General features: G+C 47.9%; 1 protein-coding gene across 12 annotated transcripts in view; it reads right to left on the bottom strand.

Annotated features, from left to right (window-relative positions):
* The window catches only part of MTSS1 (MTSS I-BAR domain containing 1), a 155,237-nt gene extending 133,364 nt beyond the window's left edge, over positions 1–21,873 (bottom strand). For 9 of the 12 annotated variants that reach the window (XM_069465411.1, XM_069465416.1, XM_069465413.1 and 6 more), the window contains exon 1: positions 21,298–21,872. In XM_069465411.1, coding sequence (XP_069321512.1) covers positions 21,298–21,369 — 72 coding nt within the window. In that variant the 5' untranslated portion in view covers positions 21,370–21,872. Of the gene's footprint in view, positions 1–21,297 lie in introns of all 12 variants that reach the window. The other 3 variants (XM_069465412.1, XM_069465408.1, XM_069465407.1) reach the window with 3 other exon arrangements.
* Between the last annotated feature and the right edge of the window lie 2,017 nt (positions 21,874–23,890).

Raw genomic sequence — 23,890 nt, 5'->3', positions numbered from 1 at the left:
GTGGGGGCTGACACCTCCCTTCCCACACATGTCAAATTTAGATTAAGATCGAATAGCCCACCAACCAAGAGGGGACTCAAAATCGACCCAGAAAGAGGGAAACCATGGGTAGAGAAGCGGTGTTTGGCCCTGATCATTTAAATAGAAAACTAAGACTAAACACCCAGGACTTACAATTGCAGGATAGAGTGTAAATGTCATATAAGGTAAAAATAACACATGCCACATCTTGATTTTGTTGTTAACGACAGGAAGAAGAAACTATAATGAGGTTAATCATCTTATCTTTCCTTACAGATGCCCAATCAAAATGGTCTAAAACTGCAACCAAGATAAAACAAAACGATTTCACCTTCCTAATGGTTTTAATCATCTTTTTTTCCTTACCCTTAGAGCAGTTTCTCAACCTCAGCACTACTGACATTTGAAGCCAGATAATTCTTTGTTGTGGGGGGCTGTCCTGCATGTCATAGGATGTTTAGCAGCATCCCTGCCCTCCATTCACTGGATGCCAATACCCCTACCCTCTAGTTGGGACGACCAAAAATGTCTCCAGACATTGCCAGAAGTCCGCTAGGGGGAAAAATCACCCCCAGTTAAGAACCACCACCTTAGAGGCACATCTGAGAAACCGATTTCTTTCGTTAAAGAAACAGTTATCTGAAGCTCAGCCGTTTCTTCAGTACTACTTCCGTTTCATTTTCTGTTAAATGAAAGTAAAATTAAATGTTTTTTATTTTTAAAATATCTTGCATAGCATGCATAATAAGGAACACCTTGTTGTAAAAATGCCTCTTTATATATTTCTCTAGCTATCAGTTCTGTCTGAAAATGTACATAGAGATATCTGGAAAATTGTCTAACAAATATTAAAATGGGTTATTTCTGGGAGCTAAGATCTGGCCCAATGTGTGGCTTTCTTCTTTGTACTTTCCTCTATGGCTAGAGTTTTGTATTTTCTTTTTATAAGGGTCATGTCTCATTTTAATGAAAACAATAAAGTCATTGCACAAAAAAATTTAAGATCAAATTAGAGGTTCTGGCTACAACAGCACCATGAATTTACAATCCACCCAAACCCTAGCGTCTGTTTCACACATGCTGCTAGATCACAGCCATCAGTTCTGCATTTGTGCATTTGAGACCTGCTTGGCCCAAGCAAGGTCTCTGGATTTACTCCTCTAAGCAGCAATGTGCTCCCATGGGATCCCCAGCTGCACCAGGGCAGGGATCCTGTCTGGCTCCTGGCAGAGGCCCTTTGGCAGCTACACCTGACCTGTTGTCAACCAACACCTGTGCACAGGTCTTGTCACCACAGGGCCTCCGTCCAGGGTTTGTACCCTGGGGGTTTCTTCAACCCAAGAGCAGAATTGTATATTATAACTGATATGAAATCTTACAAGTGCTCAGGCTACCACTGCAGGCCCATCAAGACATCACGGGGGAATCCTAATCATGGCACCCAGTATACTCACCATTATCTTATCAAGTCCAGATATGAACACCCTTCCTACATCGACATTCAAGTAATTAAAGAGATAAGCGTCAAGATCAGAGTCCTCTGGTGGCCACTCCAGATCTCTGTCCACAGGGACAACAGTTGGCATCCTTAAGGACACACAAAGGTTCAACTGGCCAATAACGGCCTCATCTGGCCATTCCTTCTCTTTCTGAGCCATGAGACACGAGGAAAAGTGCTTTGAGGAGCCTGAGCATGTTCAGAAACACTGCCCACCTACTTCTAGCAAAGGTGCCATCATCTCTCAGCTACACAAGGGAGAAGGACAGGAAGGCCAGAGCCTCTCCCAAACAGCAACCACTGCCATCCAGGGAGCCCTGGAGAGGGTCACTGAGATGATAAATAATAGTGCTTAAGGAAAAGGTGAGGCATACTCACCTTTAGAGGCATACTCTAAGGCCCCATTTCTTCATAATGATAATAATAAAAACAAATAATTCCATCACCATTAACCAACATTAACAATTACTGGACATTGAAAGAATGTAGGAAAGGAATAAGGAACACAAATTTAAGAGTCCAATCTCCTGGACTGAGTCTTAGCTCTCCCGTTTGCTATGTGACACTGGGCAAGTCATTAGAGCCCTGGATGGGGATAAGTCACTATTTCACAGAGCTGGTGCGAGGAATACATGAGGTCACACATAAAAAGTGCTGGGTGTGCTTGGCACGCAGTAAGTGCTCAACAAACATTTGCTATGAGGATGTTTGTGGGAGAGAGGTTAAAAACTCTCTAAGTCAGACTGTCTCTCCAAGCTGGACTCGCTCATTCTTAGTCGCAGGTGTGGATCCAGCCAATGTGGGACGCATTCTGCACCTCCCTATTAGTTAACCACGGTTAAAGCAGCAACAGACCGAGGCAGCTGGGTGCACAGTATCAGACGACGTGTCTGCCACTCCTAGGCAAACGGTGGGGTGGAGTACTCAATCCCAAGATGAATGTGCCTTAAATCGGCAACTGCTCAAACTACTTAAAAAAACCCACTTATCTGCCCACACTTGGAACCTCATTTCGGTTTTTACCAAATTAGCAACAAATGAAGGGTCCCCTCTCTAGTCAAGGGGTACAGCACACAGCTCGCCACCTACGAACACCCACTCAGCCATAGGAAGGCCTCCCAAATCAGCTCTCTCCTGACTTAATGATATTTGACAGTCTATCAAAAAGTGTCAGGCCCACCTGTTTTAGGCAATATATAATTTAATGGATTCTAAAAAAAGGGAAAAAAATCAACTTCTAAGAACATAAGACAAAAACCTCCTTGTTGAGAAATGAAAAAAGAATGTGTAAATGTTATTATTAATAAAATTTAAAAGCAAGGTGACGTTGGGTTGTTCCAGATTTTTTTAAGTTTCTTTCAAGGAAAAAAAAAAAGAAGTTTCTACCCACCTGAAAGCAGTTTTACTACAAAAATTCAAACGCTTAGAGGAAGTAAGAAAGGAGGGAGAAGGTAACCGTAGAAAGATTAAATGGCAACAAAGAAACAGCCTCGGATTTTTGACTACAAGACTGTGTAAAAGTGACCATACTCAAGTTTCAAAAGAAACCTGCAAACCAAGACACTGGAACCCTTTTAGAAAGCAATTCCCATATAGTTTGATTTTCTAACGGGCACCCACCCACCAAGGAGGCCCAGAAAGCTCTCTCCTGAGGTCGCTGGCTGTGCTCTATTCATATCTGAGGAAATCCCTAGGAATGCACTCCCAGAGCTATGAAAACGCTTCAACACAGACCCCAGTGTGGAGTCCACCAGAGAGAGCACACAAAGGCTTCACAACTTTCCAGACAGACCAAAATCAAAGAAAACGAAACTCCCACCAAGCACCCGGGCTCTGCCAAGTCCAAAGTCACAAGGCAAAGGGAGAAGACCGGGAATCGCTTGAATTTCTTTGGAGAGGAAGGTAGGGAGTTTTCTGGAGCCCTTGGCAGTGTGTTGAACATAGAACTCAGATCACACCAGGTTCTGTCAGAAAGGAAAAGGCCCCTGTTAAAGACACAGGAGGAGAAAGCCAGTTTGTTTATAAGCATACAGAGGACTTCCTTAATCAAACTGCATGACAATCCCCCTTCCAACAGTGAGAGATCGGGCTCCCCGATCAAAGCTAATTCACACTCCCCACACACACCACCCCAATGGCTGTCTTCTCTTCAAATATCCAGGGGGATTCAGCAATCTTGAAAACTCCTACTCAGTCCTCACTACCCAGCTCACTTGTCACCTCTTCCAGAACATTCTCTGACAAGCCCCCAACTTCCCACCTACCCTTCCAAGTTAGCTGCGCCCACTCCCTCCATTTATCACATCATCATATCATCGGCCATCTATGAGCTGAGGGACAAGGACAGAGAAATGGGGGAGGAAGGCAAAGCACTTCCAGTAAGAGGCACAAGGCCAGGGAGGCACTGGACATGGCTGGCTCTCTCCGGGGGACACTGGACTAGTGTGTTTACACTGGGGAGACACAGGAAGTGGGCAAGGTGGCCAAGGGCAGCCATCAGGGCAAGGCCCAGAGCTGACCCACAAATGGGACAGCAGGGCAGAGCAGGGTGGCCTTCATTCAGATGTCAAGTGACATGAATTCCAAACCAGGCCGATGACGGGAGAACCTGGCTGATGGGTCACATCATTGGCAGCAGCCTGGTCCCTTTGGGAGAGAGGAGAATAATGATGTCATTTTCTTACCTTTTAGGGAAAAGGCCTCTAAATCCCCTTCAATTCCTCAAGAGTTTGGTGGCCACCTAAACAAATCTGCCAGTTGGCTCCCCACCCCCACCTGAGTCCCTCTCCTCATCTTCCTCCTCCTTCCTCCCCTTTCCCCAGGCCCAGAAGGCGGGGGCAGACCATTGGCCTAACGCAGGGCCCAGGAGTCAGCCAACAGCCACTCTGGCTTGCGGTTCTGTTTGGCTTTGTTTTGTTTTGTATTAAACAGAGGCCCCGGATGGCATCCCACCCATGGTGCAGAAGAATAAACTGTGTGTAACTCATCCTCGGCTAGCTAACAGCACTCCATAAATAATGCAGCAATCCCCTCTCCAGCCCAGCCCCACTGTGACAGCGGAACCCCAGGGACAGCTGAGGGAATTCGACACCACACTGCCACGCAAGGCACATAGGGGCCACGTCCTGTGGCCACCAGGGAAAGGGCAACGTGAGAGGAGACAGAGGGCTGGGCAGGACTCGCAAGAGGAAAAAGAATTCAGTTTAGTCAGGAACAAAACAGGAATAAGCGAGGCACAGGCTATAGAGCTCAAAGGCCTTTCTTCTGCCCCAGAGGTGCCAGACAGAGGCTGGCTCACGGTGGCTATGGCTGAGAATTCAAGCCATAGGGTTTATGACAGGCCAGATAACTTCCCAAGCATCTTTTTCCGCCCTGACAAGCATCGCGGTCATCATCGTTGTCATTAAGCATGACCACTTTCTAAAGAGTTGCTAGGTGCCAGGTGTATATATTGGCCTTTCTCAAACTTTAATTTACATATCATCACCTGGGGAGTGTGTAAACATGCAGGTTCTGATTTGCTCAGTGTGAGTGTCGTGGCTGGCCCACAGGCACTGTCATTACATGTCACAACAGCCCTGGGAAGCAGGTGCTATTATTTACAGCTGAGGAAACTGAGGCCCAGAGAGGTTGTAGCGAAGTGGTCCAGGCTGAAGTGCGAGGCCAGAGCTGTCTGACGTGGCCGTCCCAGCGTTCCCTGACTCTGGGAAGTGCAAACGGCCAGATGAACAGAGTTCAGGGCCACAGGGCTGCAGACGGTGGCTCAGACAGCAGGCTCCTGCTTTATCTGCGGGTCCTGTAGGAGCCCAGACAAAGTGGGGAGGGGGCCAAGGGTGCCTTGAACACACAACACCTGATTACAACTGCAGACAGCCCGGGGGAACGATAATGCCACCATGGGCAGGACCCTCAACCATGTGAAAAAGAAAACATGGAACACAAAACAAAGAAAAACCGCTTTGTGTAGAGAAAGGCCTGGTAGAAACACACTGAAATGGTCACAGTTGCTGTCACTTATGGTATGACTGTGGGGTAAATTTTATCTTCTCTTTGGGTTTTCTGTGAACACGGGGCCTGATCTTCCTCCACCAGGAGATCAGCGGAGCCAGTCTGGAAGGGGCTCTTCAATCTCCTGGTGCTGTGGCCACCCCTGCCACCATGTCCCCTCCCCAGGTTTGCGGGAACCTCAGCAGGGCGAGCATGAGGAATGCAGCCAACAGTAACCCCCGCCTTCTTCTAGGCACACCCCTGATGAGCTCTGACTCCAGGGAAACGAAGAGCTAAGCAGCTTGGAGAGGAGCCGGCACCTTCGGACCTAAGCCAGAGTGTCTCTGGACTCCCCGCTTCCTCAAGGGTGAGGCAGGAACTCACTGCCCTTCCAGAAGTGGGTGTGCAGGATGACGGACAGGGCCTGTGAATGCCTGTCACAGCTTTGTCCCCCAAACCACCCTTCCCCACCCCATCCTGCGAGATGAAGGGCTCCTAAGATCCTGAGATGAAAGGCACCGGGTAAGCCCATCCATCATAAATACCGTCCCTGGGCTTTTATTCTCTGATTGGGGCTTGCCTAAGCCACTAATTATCCCTGTCCATCAAGTGGATGACAGCCTTGGGGATAATCAATGGTTGCTTCCTTGCCGCCCACCCTCACCCACTCGCCCAAGCACACCAGCAATAAATATGCCTAGGAAAAGGAACACTGAACTTCTCCGTCCATCCCCCCCGACCCTCCGCCGCAAACAGCTCCATTTGTAACTATGACACCCTAACCCGATAAATCAAAGACGTCAAGCTTTTCCTCCTCCTGCGTTACTAGGTTCGATGCCCAGGCTGTCTGTTTTCTGACATATGGGTATGTCTCCACTTGAAATAAAAAGGACCAAACAAATATGTCAACCGTATCTTCAAAGTCATCTTATTTTTTAAGTTCTCCACAAGTAAGCATTCCTGTGTCTACCCTGAGCCATCCGAGAGGGGAGCCACCGGCCACATGGGGTTATTTAAATGTAAATTACAATTACATAAAATTCAAAATTCAGTTGCTCTGTCCCACTAGCCATACATCAAGTGCTCCATAGCTTCATGTGGCTGGTGGCGACCGCATTGGACGGCACTGACACAGAACATCTCTATCACTGCAGAAAGTTCTATTGGACAGCGCTGGCCGCACTATGACAAAGTCACCCCGGGCACCCCTGGGGTGTTCTACAACTGCAACTAGGTTTCTGGGTCTACTTTCTAACCTTTACAAAAGTGTGTGTGTGTGTGTGTGTGTGTGTGTGTGTGCCATGCGCCATGGTTCTTTGAAAATGAAACCCCCTTCCCTCTCCTTTTCCGTCCCCTAAATTCATCTCGTTCTCCCCCACGCCCTACTTTTACTGCCATGGTATTTCCTTTATTATTCAGTCCCTCCTGCCAAAAAAGATAGAGGAAGAGGTGGTAAGTGACCGCCTCCATCACTAGCCACCTGACACGTGCATGACCTGGTTTTCAAAGGTGAAAACCTGCCATCTAGGAGCCCAACCTGACTTCATCGTCTCCATCGAGACCACCACCTCATAGGTAACCTGTCCTTGTGAGAGTACAAAGGCTGTCACAACCCAAAAAGGGCAATTGGTAGAACAGCCAGTTAACATTTCCCTTTTAACCCTGGAAAACTCGAGCACAGAAAGGGTAAGGAATTTGCCCAAGTTCAGGGAAAAGTTTACCCTCTTACCCAGTTAACTGCATTAACTGCTCCTAAACTTGCCCAGTTCTTTTAAGAATAAAACTGTTCCATGGGTTCACCTAAGATTGGCTGATTCTCCACATCTGGAAACCTGGGAACTTAATATTTAATTACCTAATACGGTGATTAAATACGGTAAAAAGGACTGGCTGCTTTTACCTAAGGGCTGGTAAGAAATGTTTGTGTACCTTTAAGGCTCCCCAGAATAATGACTATACTACCTACCCCTCTAACCTTCGTCCCACTGTCCAGAGGCCAAAACTCATTTGTTTACTCCTGTCTATAAATGTCCACAAGAGATAACGAACCTAAGCAAAATACCTGGTGACCGCACACCCTATAAAAAGTCAAGTCTTTTCACCATACTTCACATCCGCACGCTTACACTTACCCACTTCTCTTCCCTGGAAGTGCCCTCTCCGACTTGCCTCCACCCAACTCCAAAACTGCTTCAGCATTTTAGGGATTCATTCCTCTTGGGGCCAATCTCTCCAACACCCTTAACAAACACACACATCCACGACCCTAGTGAGGACCAGGAATGGGCCAGAGGTGTTGCTCCCCTAAATGAGCACCTCTGTTCACCTTATACTCCCTTCTAAATTGTAACTTCTCCCCAGCTAGGGACAGTGTGATGAACTTGTCAAGCCACCCTGGGGGCAGGCGCTGTCCTTGCTGCACTGTGCCACTTTGTGTGCTCTGCCACCTTCCACAAGACAGATGTCCCCTTTGAAGCAAAGACAGTACCTCCTCCATGACTCCAACTCCCACCCCAGCTGCTAGGAATGATGCCCTCGTGGCCAGAGAAGAACCAGAGGCCACCAATGTCACAAAAAAAGGTGACTGTGTTTGTCATTGCTATAGTCATTGCCTTTTTTTTTTAGGTGTCTTTCCACTGAATGTCGTTCTCTCTGCCTAGATAGAGAGCCCAACGTGCGGCCATATTCCAGAGTCTGAAAGGCCCAGTGTGGCCCGGTGGTTAAGAGCATGACTGTATAGCCAGTCTGCCACATTCAGATCTACCCACTGGGTGACCTTGGGCAAGTTACTTAATCACCTGATGCTGCCTTGTAGATGATGCTAATGGCAGTCTCTACCTCAAATGATGGTTATGAGGTTATGGGGGAAAGGACAAGTGCTTAGACGGGTGACTAGCACACATTGCTTTAATGAAACAATATACAATGCCAGTCACCCTGACTGGGACATTTAATGAGCACCTAGTATGCAGGGTAGGTCACACAGAGATAAGAGACCCAAGTGTTGGGGAACTCAGTCTAGCAGGAAAGCTGAGGTGGAAACCATCCATCCCAAAGCCCTGGAGGGTGGCACACTCCAAGTATAAAGTACTAGAAGGTAGGGTTGGTGCAAGCTCTCCAGAGTGGAGTAAGGCCTCACCTCAGTCTCAAGGCTAAACACGAATTTTCTTGGCAAAGAGGAAGGAAAGAAAGGAGGAGGGACGAAGCATTCCCTGCAAAAGACAGAATCAGCCAAGGAAAGCAAGTAGAGGAGACCATGCTATGTCTAGGCACAGGACTCGTTTTGTCCACCTGGAACACATTCTAGGAATATCTGTGGAGGGGCAGGGGACAGAGAGCAGGGAGATAGCTCTCGACTCATTTCAGGAGCTGCAGAGGAAGCTCTCAGCAGCTCAGGGTGGCCCGAGAGCCATCCCCACCTTCCACCTACTCCTGGTGCAATCCCAGCAAAACCTACCAGAGAATCACCCAAGGTGTTTGTGAAAACTGCAGATTCCTGAGCCTCACCCCAGATCTACACAGTCTCTGAGGATGGGGCCTGGGAATCTGCATTTTAACCCACTCCCTGGGTACACTCTTGCTTGCTAAAAATTACATACGGCAAGATTTGAGAATCACTGCATTAGATATGATGCCACATGTCCCTTTGAGCTCTTGGAAGCTGGGGATCAGCAACTTCTTGGTCCTAATGTCCATGTCTGGCTCCTTCAGAAGGAATCCCTGGAGATAGGCACTCACACAGGGGAGTGTGAACTGAGAATGCTTTTTGGAAGGCACTGGGGAGTGCGTTTCAAAAGCCTCAAGAACTGCACAGCTTTTGACCCAGGATAAATGCTTCAGGGGGAAACCATCGATGTAAACGGCTGTCCAGCAACAAAGATATACCCATCAAGATATACTAACTCATCACAGTGCTGCTTGTAATTAGTGAAAAACTGGATGCAGCCTAAACTCGAATGAAGAAGGAACTGGCCCCTACCTCAGGGCCTTTGCACATGCTCTTCCCATCCCTGGATCATTCCTCCCCCAATATCCACACAGTTTACAAGTTATTGCTCAAGTGTCACCTTCTCCGTGAGGCCTTCCTTAACCACGCTATTTAAAAACAGCCACACTGCTTTTTTTCCCTACTGCACACAGATCCTTCTCATGTACAAGAGAATTGGTTTACTCCATTTGTCTTTCCCCCACCGGCACCCCTACTCCACTAGAATGTTCCAGGAGGGCATGGATTTGGGTCCATTTTATTCATGGCTATATCAGCAGCACTTAGAACCTGGCACGCAGTAGGCCCTCAAATAAGTGTTGACCAAATGCACTATAGACATGCAAAACAGTGCAACACTGCACAGCCATTAAAACTGACCTTGTTGGCCGGGCGTGGTGGCTCACGCCTGTAATCCTAGCACTCTGGGAGGCCGAGGTGGGCGGATCGTTTGAGCTCAGGAGTTCGAGACCAGCCTGAGCAAGAGCGAGACCCCACCTCTACTAAAAATAGAAAGAAATTATATGGACAGCTAAAAATATATATAGAAAAAATTAGCCGGGCATGGTGGTGCATGCCTGTAGTCCCAGCTACTCGGGAGGCTGAGACAGGAGGATCGCTTGAGCTCAGGAGTTTGAGGTTGCTGTGAGCTAGGCTGACGCCACGGCACTCACTCTAGCCTGGGCAACAGAGTGAGACTCTGTCTCAAAAAAAAAAAAAAAAAAAAAAAAAAACTGACCTTGTTTATAACTACACACATAGAAAGGCAAGGAAGGACACTAGGTCGCTAAGCAAAAAAAGAATTTCTGGCATCGCACAGGCCGCATGACCCTTTGTTTAAAATGTGTGTGCTCTTGTGAGTGTCTATACATAACCCACCTTGTAATCAAGTGGTTGTAGTCACTTATTTTTTACTTAACTGAAGTTCCTAGTTTTTCTTCCATTAACTTTACATCACTTACATAATCTTTGAGAAGTAATCCCTCATGAAATGCTCTCAAAACATTTGCTAATTTTTTTTTTTTTTTTTTAGAAAAAAGCTGCCTCCTCTGTGACTTAATTAGGGTGTTCCTAATTAAGGCCAGAATCACATCAAAGAGGCCAGGTTCCAGGGGACCCCTGCACCAGCTCTACTTTTGGTTGCAAGACGACCTCAGTCCCTCCAGCGGCAGCTCAGACAGAGGACTTGGCCATGGGCTACTCCTGGCTCTGCTCCCCTCTACCTGCTTCCTATAGGGGTGCCTCATCCAATTATTCAGGCCCTCGATCACATCCTGCCGCAAGAGTTGGCTTTGAAGGTTCAGTAAACAGTCACTTCAAAACAAAAAGGGACCATTAAACCAAACTCAAAGACTTCCTTAATGGCTGTGCATTCAGCTGCAGGAACAGAGCTGGCCTCAGAAGTGAGGTCTCCCTGGGAACTAATCCCCAAGCCTCCTGCTGCAAATATCTCCCCCCTTCCTGTTTTGCACTCAGTCATGTGGGGTGCAGAGCCGTTACTGGGGCGACCCTTGACAGAGGGGTTTCTCCAGCAAAACAAGTGTGTTGTGTGGCTGCCACCTTGGACAGCTGTATCTGACCCTGTGGTCTCACCCCCCCATGGTTCCCCACATAGTTCTCTCTGCTGACAAGTTAGAGGCAGGGGAGTCAATTGCCCAATAGCTTCATGTCAACAGCCCGGTCCTATTCCTCTTTAATTACAGGGAGACCCCTTGAGCTTCTGGAAGAGTCTCAGAGACGAGTTTAGATTTTCGTGTGTTTTATCTGGCTCATCCTGAGTCCTAATGGTATAGACAGAACAACCAAAGAGATTGATGAAATGCACCCATTACAGAATCTAAAATGCTATGTTGTAAGAGACAGCCCAGCAGGGTGGCAAAAAACACAGGCTCTGGAGCCAGACTGCCTGGATTCAACCCCCAGGTGTGCCTGTCCCTAGTTGTACCACATGGGCAAATGGCTTAAGCTCGCTACACCTCAGTTTCCCCATCGTAAAATGGGAACTATAACATTCATAGTTACTATAACTACCTCACTGGGTCACTGAGAGATTAAATAAGTCTTTACTTGTCAAGCACTTAGCATAGTTCCTGGTAGTCACATCAAGGTTGTTAAATAAGTAAATTAGAACTCAGTTCTCGGTTTGAGTGTCACCTAGACCAAAAGTCTTCCCAAACTCTCTTCCCACCCCAAATGGGAAGCAGAGGCTCTCTCCCCAGAGCCCCCACACAATCTTGTGCTGACCTCTGTCATGGTGCAGATCTCACTAAATTCTAATTACTTGCCTGCCTCTCTTCGAGCTTGAGCATTTCAGGGCAAGGACCGTGTCTATCTTGTTCATAGGTCTATCTCCACCACCTAGCAGTGCCTGGCATCATATTTGTTGAATATATGTACTGTGTGCTCTCAAATTATTTATATGTTGAAAGCTGAAAAGCACTGCACTCTTGTCTACTGCGTTATCAAAGTGAAGACACAGGTTTCTCCTATTCTCCGAAACATCCAAAACCCAGTGCCACTGTGGGCAGGTGCTCTGCTAGGAATTACTAGGGCAGCACAGGCAGATACACAGAGCATTTAGTTAGCACTTATTTCATGCTAAGCCCTTTACATACACTTTCTCATTTAATACTCAACAACTTTAAGAGGAAAGTCTTATTCACCTCCTCCCCTACTTAACAGATAAGAAAATTGAGGCTCAGGAAAGTTGAGTGACTTGTCCAGAGTGATAGAGCTAGAAAGAGGCAAGGCCAGGCTTTGAAGCCCTAGGGCAACCACTTTTTAAGAGCGAATGTAATAAATACCTGGTAGAATCAACAAAGAATGTGAAAAATGACTTAAGGGGTTCCAGCTTGGAGGAAGTAGGAGGGACCAGAGGGTGAGGTCATTTTCTGATGGGGCCTTGAAGGATGAGGATTTAACAGGCAGCAATGGCAGAGGCAGGACACACTGCAAGAGTGAGGAGCCCAGGATGCGCTCAAGGAAGCCAGGGAACCCAAGATGGGAAAGATGGGGCACATAACAGGCCACTTGGCTGGGGCCAAATCACTGGGGTCCTCAAACAGCAGGCTAAGGCAGGCAGGCAGAACCCGCATACAGCCAAGTCCTGGGAAGTGGCAGAGGTTCAGTACACAGCTGCCGCTACATGGCAGGCTACAGGCAAGCGAAGCCACCCCAGAAAAAGAAGAAAACTCAAAGGCTGTAGACAGAAAAAGATGGCCCTTACAAAAGCAACTCCCCTCCCCGGGGGCTTAGCATCTCTAAAATAGACTTTCTGTTTCCTAAAGCATTAAAATAAATGCCCTGAGGCCCCTCGCAAGGCACCCCACCCTCCTCTACCCCTATAAACAGACAGTGGGGTTTGCAAATTGAGAAATTGAATGCAAATAGGCCCGGCTGGACAAGCTGACAGTCACAATGAACTCAGGTGATTTATTTAGCAAGAAAAAAAAAAAACTCAAGTTCATTTCCGACAACTTCATTGTAAGCATTAAATACTGCTCCTTAAGGGTGGGGCAGTGTTTGCCCTAAGAGAAATGGAGGAGATAATTACTACACTGATTTTAAGACTTCAAGATATTTCATCCCCAGTCTAGAAGACTGAGCAATATTATAACAGCAGCTGACATTTGAGTGCCATGTGCACCAGGCACCATGTGAAAACCTCCATATACAATGTCTCATTTCAGAATCCTCATGACCCTATAAGGTGAGTAATTCATTAGACCCATTTTACCGAAGAGGAAACTGAGGCTCAGAGAGACTAAGTAACTTGCCCACCAGATTTGAAATCAGATCCCTTTGATTCCTAGGTCAGCAGTAGCTCCAGAATTTCTACAGCAGTGTTGTGGCCAGCAAGATGTAAAAGGAAGGACAGGCAGGAAGCTGTGTTACAAAGCAAGCATACGATTTTTATTTATTTACAAGTTATAGATCTGCACCATTCGACACCATAGCCACCAGCCATATATGGCTATTTAAATTTAAACAAATTAAAAGTAAATAAAGTTAAAAATTCAGTTCCTTGGTCACACTAGCCACACTTCATGTACTCAACAGTCACATGTGGCTAGTGGCTCATGTATTTGACAGTTTCCATCATTGCAGAAAATTGTATTAGACAGAGCTATTATTGATCAATAAAACACTGCAAAGTATTCTGAAGATGCTTTGGTTGTTTATTTTTCTATTTCAGTTTATATACTTTAACATTTTACCCGAAGTTTCTATACTTTTTCTTTTCAATTGAAAATACACATAACTAAAATTTACCATCTTCCCCCTCATTAAGCACAGAGTTCAGTAGTGTTAAGTAGATCCACATTGTTGTGCCACTATCCAAAGGTGATTCTATTCAGACTTAGGTAAGATTGAGAAAACACTTTGAGGGCTGAAATTGTGCAAGGGGAAGGCTTATCTCAGTAGTTCTCCATCCTGGATATATACTAGAATTACCTGGCTGCTTTTCAAAATTCTAAGGCCCAGGATGCACGCAGAGCACGGAATCAGGGGCTCTGGGGAGTGGGGCGCAGGCATCAGCATCTTCCAGCTCCCAGGGAACCCAAAGGTCCCTTCCCCGTAACCACGCCCATTCTACCGAAAGAGGTACACCTGCCCAGAACCTTCTCTTCTGGCAAGACCCACTCCTGCAGCCCCTGGAGGCCCCTGTTGTGCAGGAGGTGGCAGAGGAAAGAAACACGGGAAAAATCTGCTCCCCCACTGCCCACCAGTGCTCAGGAGGCTGCTGATGCCGAACGAGCTGAAACTTCTGCCGTCCAATTCTTTGAGAGAAAGAAAGCAAATAAAAACACACGGCTCAAAAGGCACTCAACTGATTTTTTTTCACCCCACTTAAACTAGACAGGAAAAGAAAAACCACTTAGAAACTATGACCAAAGCTGTAGATGCCAAGAATCAGCACAGGAAGGATTTTTCTTGGCGAGCCCATCAACTGCTCCAAACACAGACTTGTAATGGCTCTACCAACTCAGCCCAAACGGGAGGGCTACTGGAACATGATTAAATACAGAAAGCTCTTTTACAAGAGAGGGCCAGGGCTGGACACAAAGCGAGTTCAAGGTAAGGAGTTCTCTTGCAGAAGTCACTTGAACTTTGGGTGAACTTAGTTAACTCAGATGATTATGGGAGTGGGAGGGGGTGGCCAGGCTTGCAGAGTCGCCCAACCTCAGGGACCAACAGATTCCCAGGATCCATGGCCAGTCACTGAGAAGACTCCATATACTTTGTGTGAGGACAAGAACAGATGCTGAAGGTGACAAGCCTGAGCCTGGCCCCAAAGCTTCTGTGCCTTCTGCACACCCAGGGGAACGAGAGGCAAGCGGGGGATGCCAAGTTGTCTATTGGAGAAGACTGATAAGTGGGAGAGGGAAGGAAGCCATGCTATGTTAACATGTCATAAATGAAACGACTTCCACAAATGTGACAGCCAGATTGGAGCTGCCCACCCCACAAGAGGCCTCACAGCATCTCAGTTCAAGCTTACACACTCTCTCTCCCTTACTTGGGCACACTCTACACAACTCCAGCTTCAGGGCCAAACAGGCTGAGATCTGAGTACCTGCTCCACCTCCCCATGGCCTTAGATAAGTTACTGAATCCCTCTAAGCCTCAGTCTTTTCACCTGTTAAGTGGGTAGATGCGAGGAAGACATGATATCATGCACAACAATCACTTAGCACAATGCCTGGCACACAGTAGGCCCCCACCAAGTCCTTTTTGTCCCCTGCTCATGGCATGCAGTGTACACTGAGCACCTACTATGTGCCCAGTGGCACACCAGCACATCTTAAACAACCAAAACCCTCACATTTGTTCAGTAGGTAAAAACACAGCCACCTCCAACTAAATCAGGAAGCAGCCAAGGTGAGAGAGCTGCATGCCAAGGCCTTCCAAGCGCTGAGAGGTGGGCTGCTCTGGAATGGATTCTGCACTGAAAACTGCTTTTTATTTTTTTGGTCATTTTGATTTGTTTTGGTGAAACATACTCAGATGAAATCTTCTGCAGTCTCCAGCTAATTTAAGGGAGAACCTCGGCTATGAAATACAACAGGCTTCCTTAATGCTCAGCCAATCCATTTACTCCGTTTGTTCTCTCCCCTTTGCTACTTAATAAGGCCGTATCAGCAATGCAATCTGCAAATCTGAGTTAAATTGTTAAGGCATCAGTCAGTTCCCTTTAAGAGGCCTCAAATACCTTTTGTCTGATGTCCTCCACAGCTAAACCTGTCCTTTGGCTTTGGTTTGGTTTGGGGAAAGGTAATTGTTTGTTTTTACAGAGGTGTGGGTTTCGGGGGAAAGGGCCCGAAGGCAGTTCCAAGAAGTACTGGGGAACTCAAAATGATCTCACTTTTCCATACCCAGTTTGAACATCTAAATGGTCTCACCAGAGAAGGCATCTTGCCAGCTCTCACCCATGCCTGCGAAGATGGAAAAAGCCTAGATGAAAATTGTAGATAAAGCATCTGATGGATCGATAGTTTCAACTTTTCCACCCTTCTAAGCATTTTAATAACCCCAAGTGAGCTAGCCAAATTGACAGATATCATTCCAGCTTTTTCCTTTTCCCCATGACCAAGATGCAAAAGAAGAGTTCAAAGGGCAAGAGGTCAGCTGCTGAGAAGACACACCAGGGGTGGAACATATTTTTGCTAAAAAATTGTTCGCTATTTATCCGAAATGCACATTTAACCGGAAATTCTTTGTTTTTACTTATTGCAATAGTAACACTGACTTTGATGCCTGCAACACAGCTGATGCTCAATAAATACTGTAGAATGACTATATGTTATGCCAATAGGAACTAGGTGATTACTGACCCAGGCAAAATTCAAACTCAGCTTCCCGTCCATGGAAACCCAGGAATGACCTCCTCTCTCCATCTGGGGCATTCCAAACTGGGGAGTTTCAGAACATAAAGGTTCACTGCATCGGGCAACAAGTTCTAACGGGTGGGGAACCTGTGGCCTTGGGGCCCCATGTGGCCTTCTGGATCCTTGAGTGTGGCCTTTTGACTGAATCCAAATTTTACAGAACAAATCCTTCCAATAAAGGGATTTGTTCTACGAGGTTTGCACTGGTCAAGGGGCTGCACTTGGGGATTTGCCGGGCCACATGTGAACTGGAGGCCGCAGGTTCCCTACCCCTCTTTGATGAAATAGGATGTAAGGGGGTTTTCCCATAGAAACCCTCAAGCCAAGACCAAAAATGACATCTTTCCAGACCATGACAACAAGATTTGCACCTAAGAAACCAAAAAGATTGATCTACATAGACGAGGCCCTAAATCTCTGAGCAGGCACCCATTCCGGGCAGTTCCTGCTGTCAATTTTATGACATCTTTACTTTGTCGTCTTCTCCCACGGGCCCAAAATGAGGAAGCTGTAAAACCCTAGCCAAACACAGCCATTTGCTGAGAGAAAAGCCAACATGGGGCCCATCTGTCCTTTACAAGGGCTCTGCTTGTCCTGCCTTTGTGTGGCTGTCATCGTTTACAGAGAGCGGCCCACCTCCCTCAGAGCACCTGGCTGAGGCCTTGGCTGGGTTTTCAATATCTTCCTAGAGAAAACTTTTTTTTGAAATGTCAAAGGGAAGTCCTGCAGAGACTGACGCCCTTCCCCAGGCTGGACTACAAGCCCTTCCTTCAAGGCCACCATATTGTATTGACATTATCTGTTTGCAGCCCACAGGACAAGGTGCTCTCCAAGGGCAGGGCCTAGCAAAAGGCCTTCCACATAGTAAGCCCTCAGTAAACAGCAAGGAAGTGAACTTCCCTCTGACAGGAATCCCAAAACAGTGAAGGGACAAAAACAACCCTGAAATCATTACCCAGCGCTAGACCCACTACCCACATTCTTGATCTTATGATAAGCAAGGGAAAATATCACGACATGCTGAACCGCAGAAAGATTTCCATGGAATCCAAGAAGTCCCTTTAGCAGTTCTAATTTTACACAGAACTTAGAAGAGAGGATACTGGTGGCCAACAGGGATGGGGGTGGCGGGGAAGAACTAAACAAGGCTCCTATTCTGCTGCACACAGGTGCTGGTAACAGGACACCCCTGTCTAAAGTGACACGTGGGGTGGAGGAATCAGGTGTGGTTGGGGGTTTTTACACCCCAGTCACATCACAGAACCCCGAACACACTCTCCTAACCTAGTACAAAGTTCTCCCTGCAGCAGGCCCAATTCAGCAATTCAGCTCCTGACATGCTGGTTCTTGAGCAACAAGGGTGAGGAAAATATTTGATTTTAGCATCCAACTGTTTTTTTTTTTTCCCAAGCCAAGTTAAATATTAAAAGAAAGTCATCCACAAGGTGAGCTGCCCTCAAGTTTGGCCAGCAAAGTCTCCTGGTCTTAAAAACTCCTCAAACATCCCCAAATTCTATGCCCGTTCCATCACTGAAAAGCAAAGGCACAAATTTGTTTGTAGCACATAGCCCACCCTTCCGAGGACTTGGGATGGAAACTACAGAAAGATTCCAGGACCTCCCTAAAGCAGTCAGCACTGTCTACACATCAGAAGGCAGTCAGCAGTCACTTCCAGACTGTTCCCCCAGACAAATCAGCTATGGCCCTTCCCACCAGCCACACGAATATCTTGTCTCCCCTTTCCTTTGGGGCCAACTCACACCAGACGGCTTGATGGGTAATTTATGTGGATGGAAGGAAAGACAGCCAGTAAGCGATTTTGCACACCACCATTCGTTAGTGACCACCACCACAGCAGGGTGGAATAAAGGGAAAAAACCACCACGTTTCCTCTAGTCAAAGAATCAATAAGTTATTTAACAGCTGCTGCTTGCTTTACGCAGTGCTAGACCCCAGTGGAAGAAAAGTCAGGATTTCTTCCACACCCTACCCCCTGGGATAAAACACACACCCTGACAGCCATTCGAACACTTAGCCAGATGAAGTATCTTAGAAGAAAGCAAAAAGAATTCTCTCGAGCTTTTCTGTACCTTGAGATTTTGGGGTTTCAGAAGATGGATGATGCCAGGCCTGGCATTGAAATTACTTGAAATTACTTCATTTTTTGTTGTTTTTTTTTTTTTTTTCTCCAAAGAGGAAACTGACTCCCTTCCTGTGCTGCCTTGGAAAATCAAATGCTACTAATAAAACCATTTTCCTTACCCTTTTCTCACCCCAGTCCAACATTACATCTGAGAAAATAACTTAAAAATGTTATCAAGATGGCATTCCAAATGGGTTTCCGACATTTATGCTTCTCCCTAAAGCAAGGAGAAAGGGGACCAAAGGTATTATTTGGGAGTTTAAAAAAGAGAAAAAGAAGACAACCAGGTCATTAGAAAGTCAGCTGATTTCAGATATTAAAAACTGACTTTTATAGCTAGTGACTTAATGCATCTGCACATTATACACTGCTTATCCCTTTCCTTTTAAAATGTCACTGCCATCTAATGCATGAAGAAGCCTTTTAAGAAAACTCCATGAAAATATTCAGTAAATGTCTTATGCATAAACAACCTTGAAAATCAGACACTCCCTTTTTCCTTATCTCTCGACTTCCCAAAAGGCTAAAATTCTGCAGACCCCACCGCATGTTTTAGTCTTCCACTCCACCTTGCTTTGACAATCTTACTGCCAAAACAAAACAAACAAAAAACCCTTTCAAATATATGCTTTCCCACAGGATGTTGAACAAACCTACTAAACTCAAAGGGGAAGAAGTCGGGACCCACAAACTCTAGGTCAGCATTCACTGGGCATTAAATAAGTCTTTATTTTTAACTGCAACCTTGCAGAGGGGGAAAAACACCACCTTAGCGCCCAGGAGTCCGCAGCTGGGGCAACACACTGCCCAGCAGCCACAGGATGGCAGGTAGAAAGCAGGACGGTCCACCCTTGGGACAGGGTCACCTTCTGAAGGGCTTTGGATTCAAGCTAATCAATGGGAAAGACCAAGCCTGGATTCTGGATTAAAGAACAAAGAGAGAAAAACTCCAGGTGTGTTCACTTTGGGACTGCAGTGGGTAGATCGGTTAGATCACTGGGCTCCTTGTTACTACTGAGGGACTGGAAACATCCATTTATCTCCTCAAAAAAAAAAAAAAAACATAAGCAGCTTTACCAACCTATCTCAAATTCCTCCCCTGGAGACCAGAAAACACCATTCGTGCCTCAAACCAAATCTTGTTTGACTATAGTCTATAAGGTCTGTAGAATTTAAGTTAACAATTAATACTGGAGTCCGTGGAGGGGCACCAATCTTTGCCTCAAAAGACCACTTTAATAATTCAATGTGGTTTAGGGGCAAAGGAATGAAAGGGGCTGTCTCTGAACGGGGAATAATCCATCTAATTCCAAGTGGCTGGATTAGAGGCATTCCTAGGCAAGCAGGGTCTGGCTGCAGATTATGCTACACGAATGTCAATTTCTGACAAAAGGCAATGAGCTCTGTCGAAGGATTTCAAAATGGACAAGCCCAGGACAGAGGCACCTTGGTAAAGTTCACCCTGGGTGAGGTGGCAGTTGGTTCTAAAAGGAGGAAGCGGCCATAACAGCTGGGCATTCCTTCCCAAAGTCCATCTCCGAGGCACGAAGCCTCTCCAAACCCTACACTTCATCAGACAAAAGCTCCTCCAGGCGCCCAGGCAGCGGCTGAAGAGGGGTGTCCACACCCACTCGCTGCACAGCTTTCCAAACCTGCCCACTCGTTTTGGAAGCCGAGCTTTTAATTAAACACCACCTCCCCGGATCTGGATCTGTTGAGGCAAACTGGGGCTGGGCTAGAGCCAAAGAGAAGCTCCCTAAATACACATAAAAAAAAAATTCCCCCACCACCCTCAATTCCCACCTCCAGCCAGCTCGCGCGGCTGGCTGTATTTCCTTTTGGATGAGTAACATAGGGCCCTGGTCTATCTCTATGCACCAGAAAATCCACATCTGAGGATCAGGTTATCCCCAGTCCCACCCTTTGCAGGAAAAAGCCAGGGTGTTGTTCCCCGCCCCCAACACGCGCACGCGCACACAGGCACGCGCGCACATACACACAATCTTCACAATCCTTCCAAGAGAAACCCTAAAAAGAGAGAGAGAGTGTGTGTGTGTGTATGTGTGTGTGTGTGTGTTTGGGAGGGCGGGATACAGTTATTTGGGGGTGGGGGGTAAATCTTTCCTTCAGGCAGGGAGCCTCAGCTAGGGGAAGGAGGGACCCCTGCAAGGCTGCCCTGGGAACTTCTGCTCCGCGCCCTCGGGGAGGGCTGAGGGAAGGCATGCACACCTTCACTAGCTTTGGAACAGCCTAATTAATAACTAATTTGCTCATATCCCCGCACTCCGGGTAGACCTGATAACCTAGGACCTCCCTGCCAGTCTCCCAGTCCGGGGGACTCCTTGCGGCCGGTCAGAGCCCCCAATCCCTCCCTACCACCACGCCTGGCGCCCCGACTCCGTACCCGGGGGAATCAGGTGTCCACCCGGGCATCCAGCCCTGGCGGGACGAAGACACTTAGTGCAGGGACAGACAATGGAAAACTTGGAGCCGGGGCCCTGAGCTCCTAGGGGAAAGAGATGGTGCCGCCCCCTGGGACAATGAACGGGTAGAGGTCAGGGGGCATCCGACACCCCCAGAGAAGCCGCCCGCCCGCCGACCCAGCAGAGCCAGCAGAGCCCGGAGCAGCGCCCGGGGTGAGCAGGTGACACCCGAGCCCGGGAGCTCCCGCAGGTGGCCGGCGGCCACGACGCAGGCAAGGGCCGGGCAGCTGGCCCGGGGTGGAGGCGAAGCACAGCGGCGAGGTCAGCGCGCCGCGGCCCCGGCGTCCTACCTTCATGTCGCTGATGATGGTCTGGAAGAGGCCTCCGAGCGCGCTGCATTCCTTCTCAATCACAGCCTCCATTTTCCCGGCGCGGGCAGGGGGAGGACACACACGCGGGGCTGCTGGACTGCGCGCGGGGCCGGGGCTCGCTCACCCCGGGAGGAATTTCACCCTCTGAGCGACCCACCTCCGACTGGCAGCCTCTTCTGCAGAGGGGACGGCGTGCACGAGATCGACTGTTCTCTGCCCAAAATAATAACAGCAATAATTTAAAAAGCCAAACCGCTCTGTAGGGTGGTGATTCGCCTACATGCAGCGCTCGGCTCCTGGCCTTAAAAACGCCGGGAGAAGACTGACAATCAGGCCACCACTGGTGCCCACGACGGAAACGGCAAAACCCATCTTGATGCAGAGAAAACCGCCCTCTGACCCAGGGCCAGCGCCATTTAAAAATGCAAGATTTTCAAATTTAGTAAATTTTTTTGAAATAAAAAAAAAATCGCCAAACAGCAGAGCGAGTCTGTTCGCGGCGCCCGGATCTGTTGCTCGCAGCAGCGGCCGCCGCCTCCTTTTCACTCCTGCGCGCCCGGCCCCGGCGCTAGCTCTGGCTGGGCTCCCGGGGACGTTCCGAGGGGCGCACGCGCGCTCGCGGCCGTGCGTCCGCCGCGGGGGCGCGGGGAGGGCGCGCGCTCGCGGCCGTGCGCCTGCCGTACGCGGGCGGGGCTGGAAGCGCGCGCCCAGGAGGCTCAGGGGGCGCGGGCGGCGGAGAGGAGCTGGCTGGAGGGCGGCCGCGCGGGCGGCGCTGGGCCGGAGCCTTCCCCTCCAGTGCACACCGAGCACCCCTCCTCCCCAGGCCGCCCGTCGCAGCGCGGAGAGGGCGTGCCAGCACCCGGCCAGGCCAGCGGCCACCCCACAATGGCTGCAAGCGCCCGGGACAGAGGCTGCACCGCCGCTCCCCGGGAACTACTTGCGCCGTGGCACTCTAAGCCCAGCGCCGGCTTATAGTGAGCGCTCAGTAGGGCGGGAAAGATGCTGCAGCTACAGCAGCCTTCTGAGAAGAGGCCCATTCCGTGATGTCACGACTGCAACTCCGAGTCACGATTGCAAATAGCCAAATATATAATTAAGGAGAGTTCGGAGGCGTCCTCTGCAGTGGGATGCGAGAGTTCAATAAAGTTGCAGGATGCTGGGAAAGTGGATTGATTTGCGCGTTGCGAGATGAACAGAAACGGCGTTAGAGCTTCTCTCTGCTGTTGATTAGCCTATAGAGATTGCTGACTGCCTGTGACTTGGACGGCTGATGTTTTTCAGGCCCACTGAGAGCCCTCTTGGGAAGTTTAACCTGGAAAGAGCACAAATGTGCCCAGGAGGATTTGGGGCCTGGTGTTTCATTTTCGCAGCTCTACTGCCTATCTACTTAGATAGATCACTCATTCAGATTAACATCAAATGGCCCAGGGAGAGGGGAATCAAATGATCAACTTTTTAAAGCCCTTAAAACATAAGCACCTAACTCTGGACGGTACTTTTGATGCTTGAGCTAAATATTTGAAACACAAAACATAACAAACGGAAAATACTAGGAGGAGGGCAGCTGGAAGAAACCAAGTGCACACTGCTGCAGAATTGTGTCAGATTCACTCAGTAGTAAGAAAAGATCTGACTTTGAAAACCACGTGGATTAAAGAGATGCATGGAGCTGCATATCCCAGCTGCAGAAGATAATTTTCCCCTGCAATCCCCTTCTCTACCTATCTCCCCAAAATCACCAGGGAGGGGTGTTACCTTCAGGAAGTTAGTGATCTCTTGGTCACTGTCTCCAAGGACATTCGAATGCATTGGCTTCATCTTCACCTTGCCAATCACAGTGCTTGATACATAGGTTGCGCTCGATCATCATTATTATGATTTTAATATTATCGGTATTATAATGACTAAGATGACTGCTTATAGGGCCAGATTGCCTGGATTCAAACTCTAGTGTACAACCTACTAACTGTATGGCCTTGAATAAATTACTTAATCTCTCTGGGCCTCAGTTTCCTCATCTTAAATGGGGATAATAATGGCATCTACTTGGTAGGGCTGTTCTGTGCCTTACATGAGCTAATATATGAAAGGACTTAAAGTATTATCTGCCATATAGTAAATAAGGACTCAAACCTTATCAACAGAAGATGTAGAGATGAAGCAAGGCTTCTCTAATGTGGCTGGCATGCCATCCCACTGACATTGCTGAGGACCCACTGTGTGCAATCTAGGCGTTTTACATGTGTTACATCTAATTGATGGAATTCATCATGCTGGTCCTTGTTTTACTGTTGGAAGGACTCCAGTTCTAGTTTTCTGACTCCCATGCCCCAAATCTCCTTTCTGCCCGGCCTCCAGAACTGGGATAAGGAGCCCCTGCCTTAGCCCAGAGGATGCTGAGTTCAGCTTTCCTGCCACATGCCTGAATTTAAATGTTCCAAACACCCCATTTTTAGTAGCGTTTGCCAAAGTACACCTCTCTTGTTGCTTCTTTTGTCCTTGGGACTCTCCCAGCATCAGGCCTGACAACCAGGCCCTTCTCTCTCATGAGAAAGTGAAGCATCCCAAAACT

Source organism: Eulemur rufifrons, chromosome 3, assembly GCF_041146395.1.
Source record: "Eulemur rufifrons isolate Redbay chromosome 3, OSU_ERuf_1, whole genome shotgun sequence".
In the NCBI taxonomy this organism is placed as follows: domain Eukaryota; kingdom Metazoa; phylum Chordata; class Mammalia; order Primates; family Lemuridae; genus Eulemur; species Eulemur rufifrons.
Note: the sequence above shows the minus strand (reverse complement) of the source record. Positions and strands in the feature narration are given on the sequence as shown.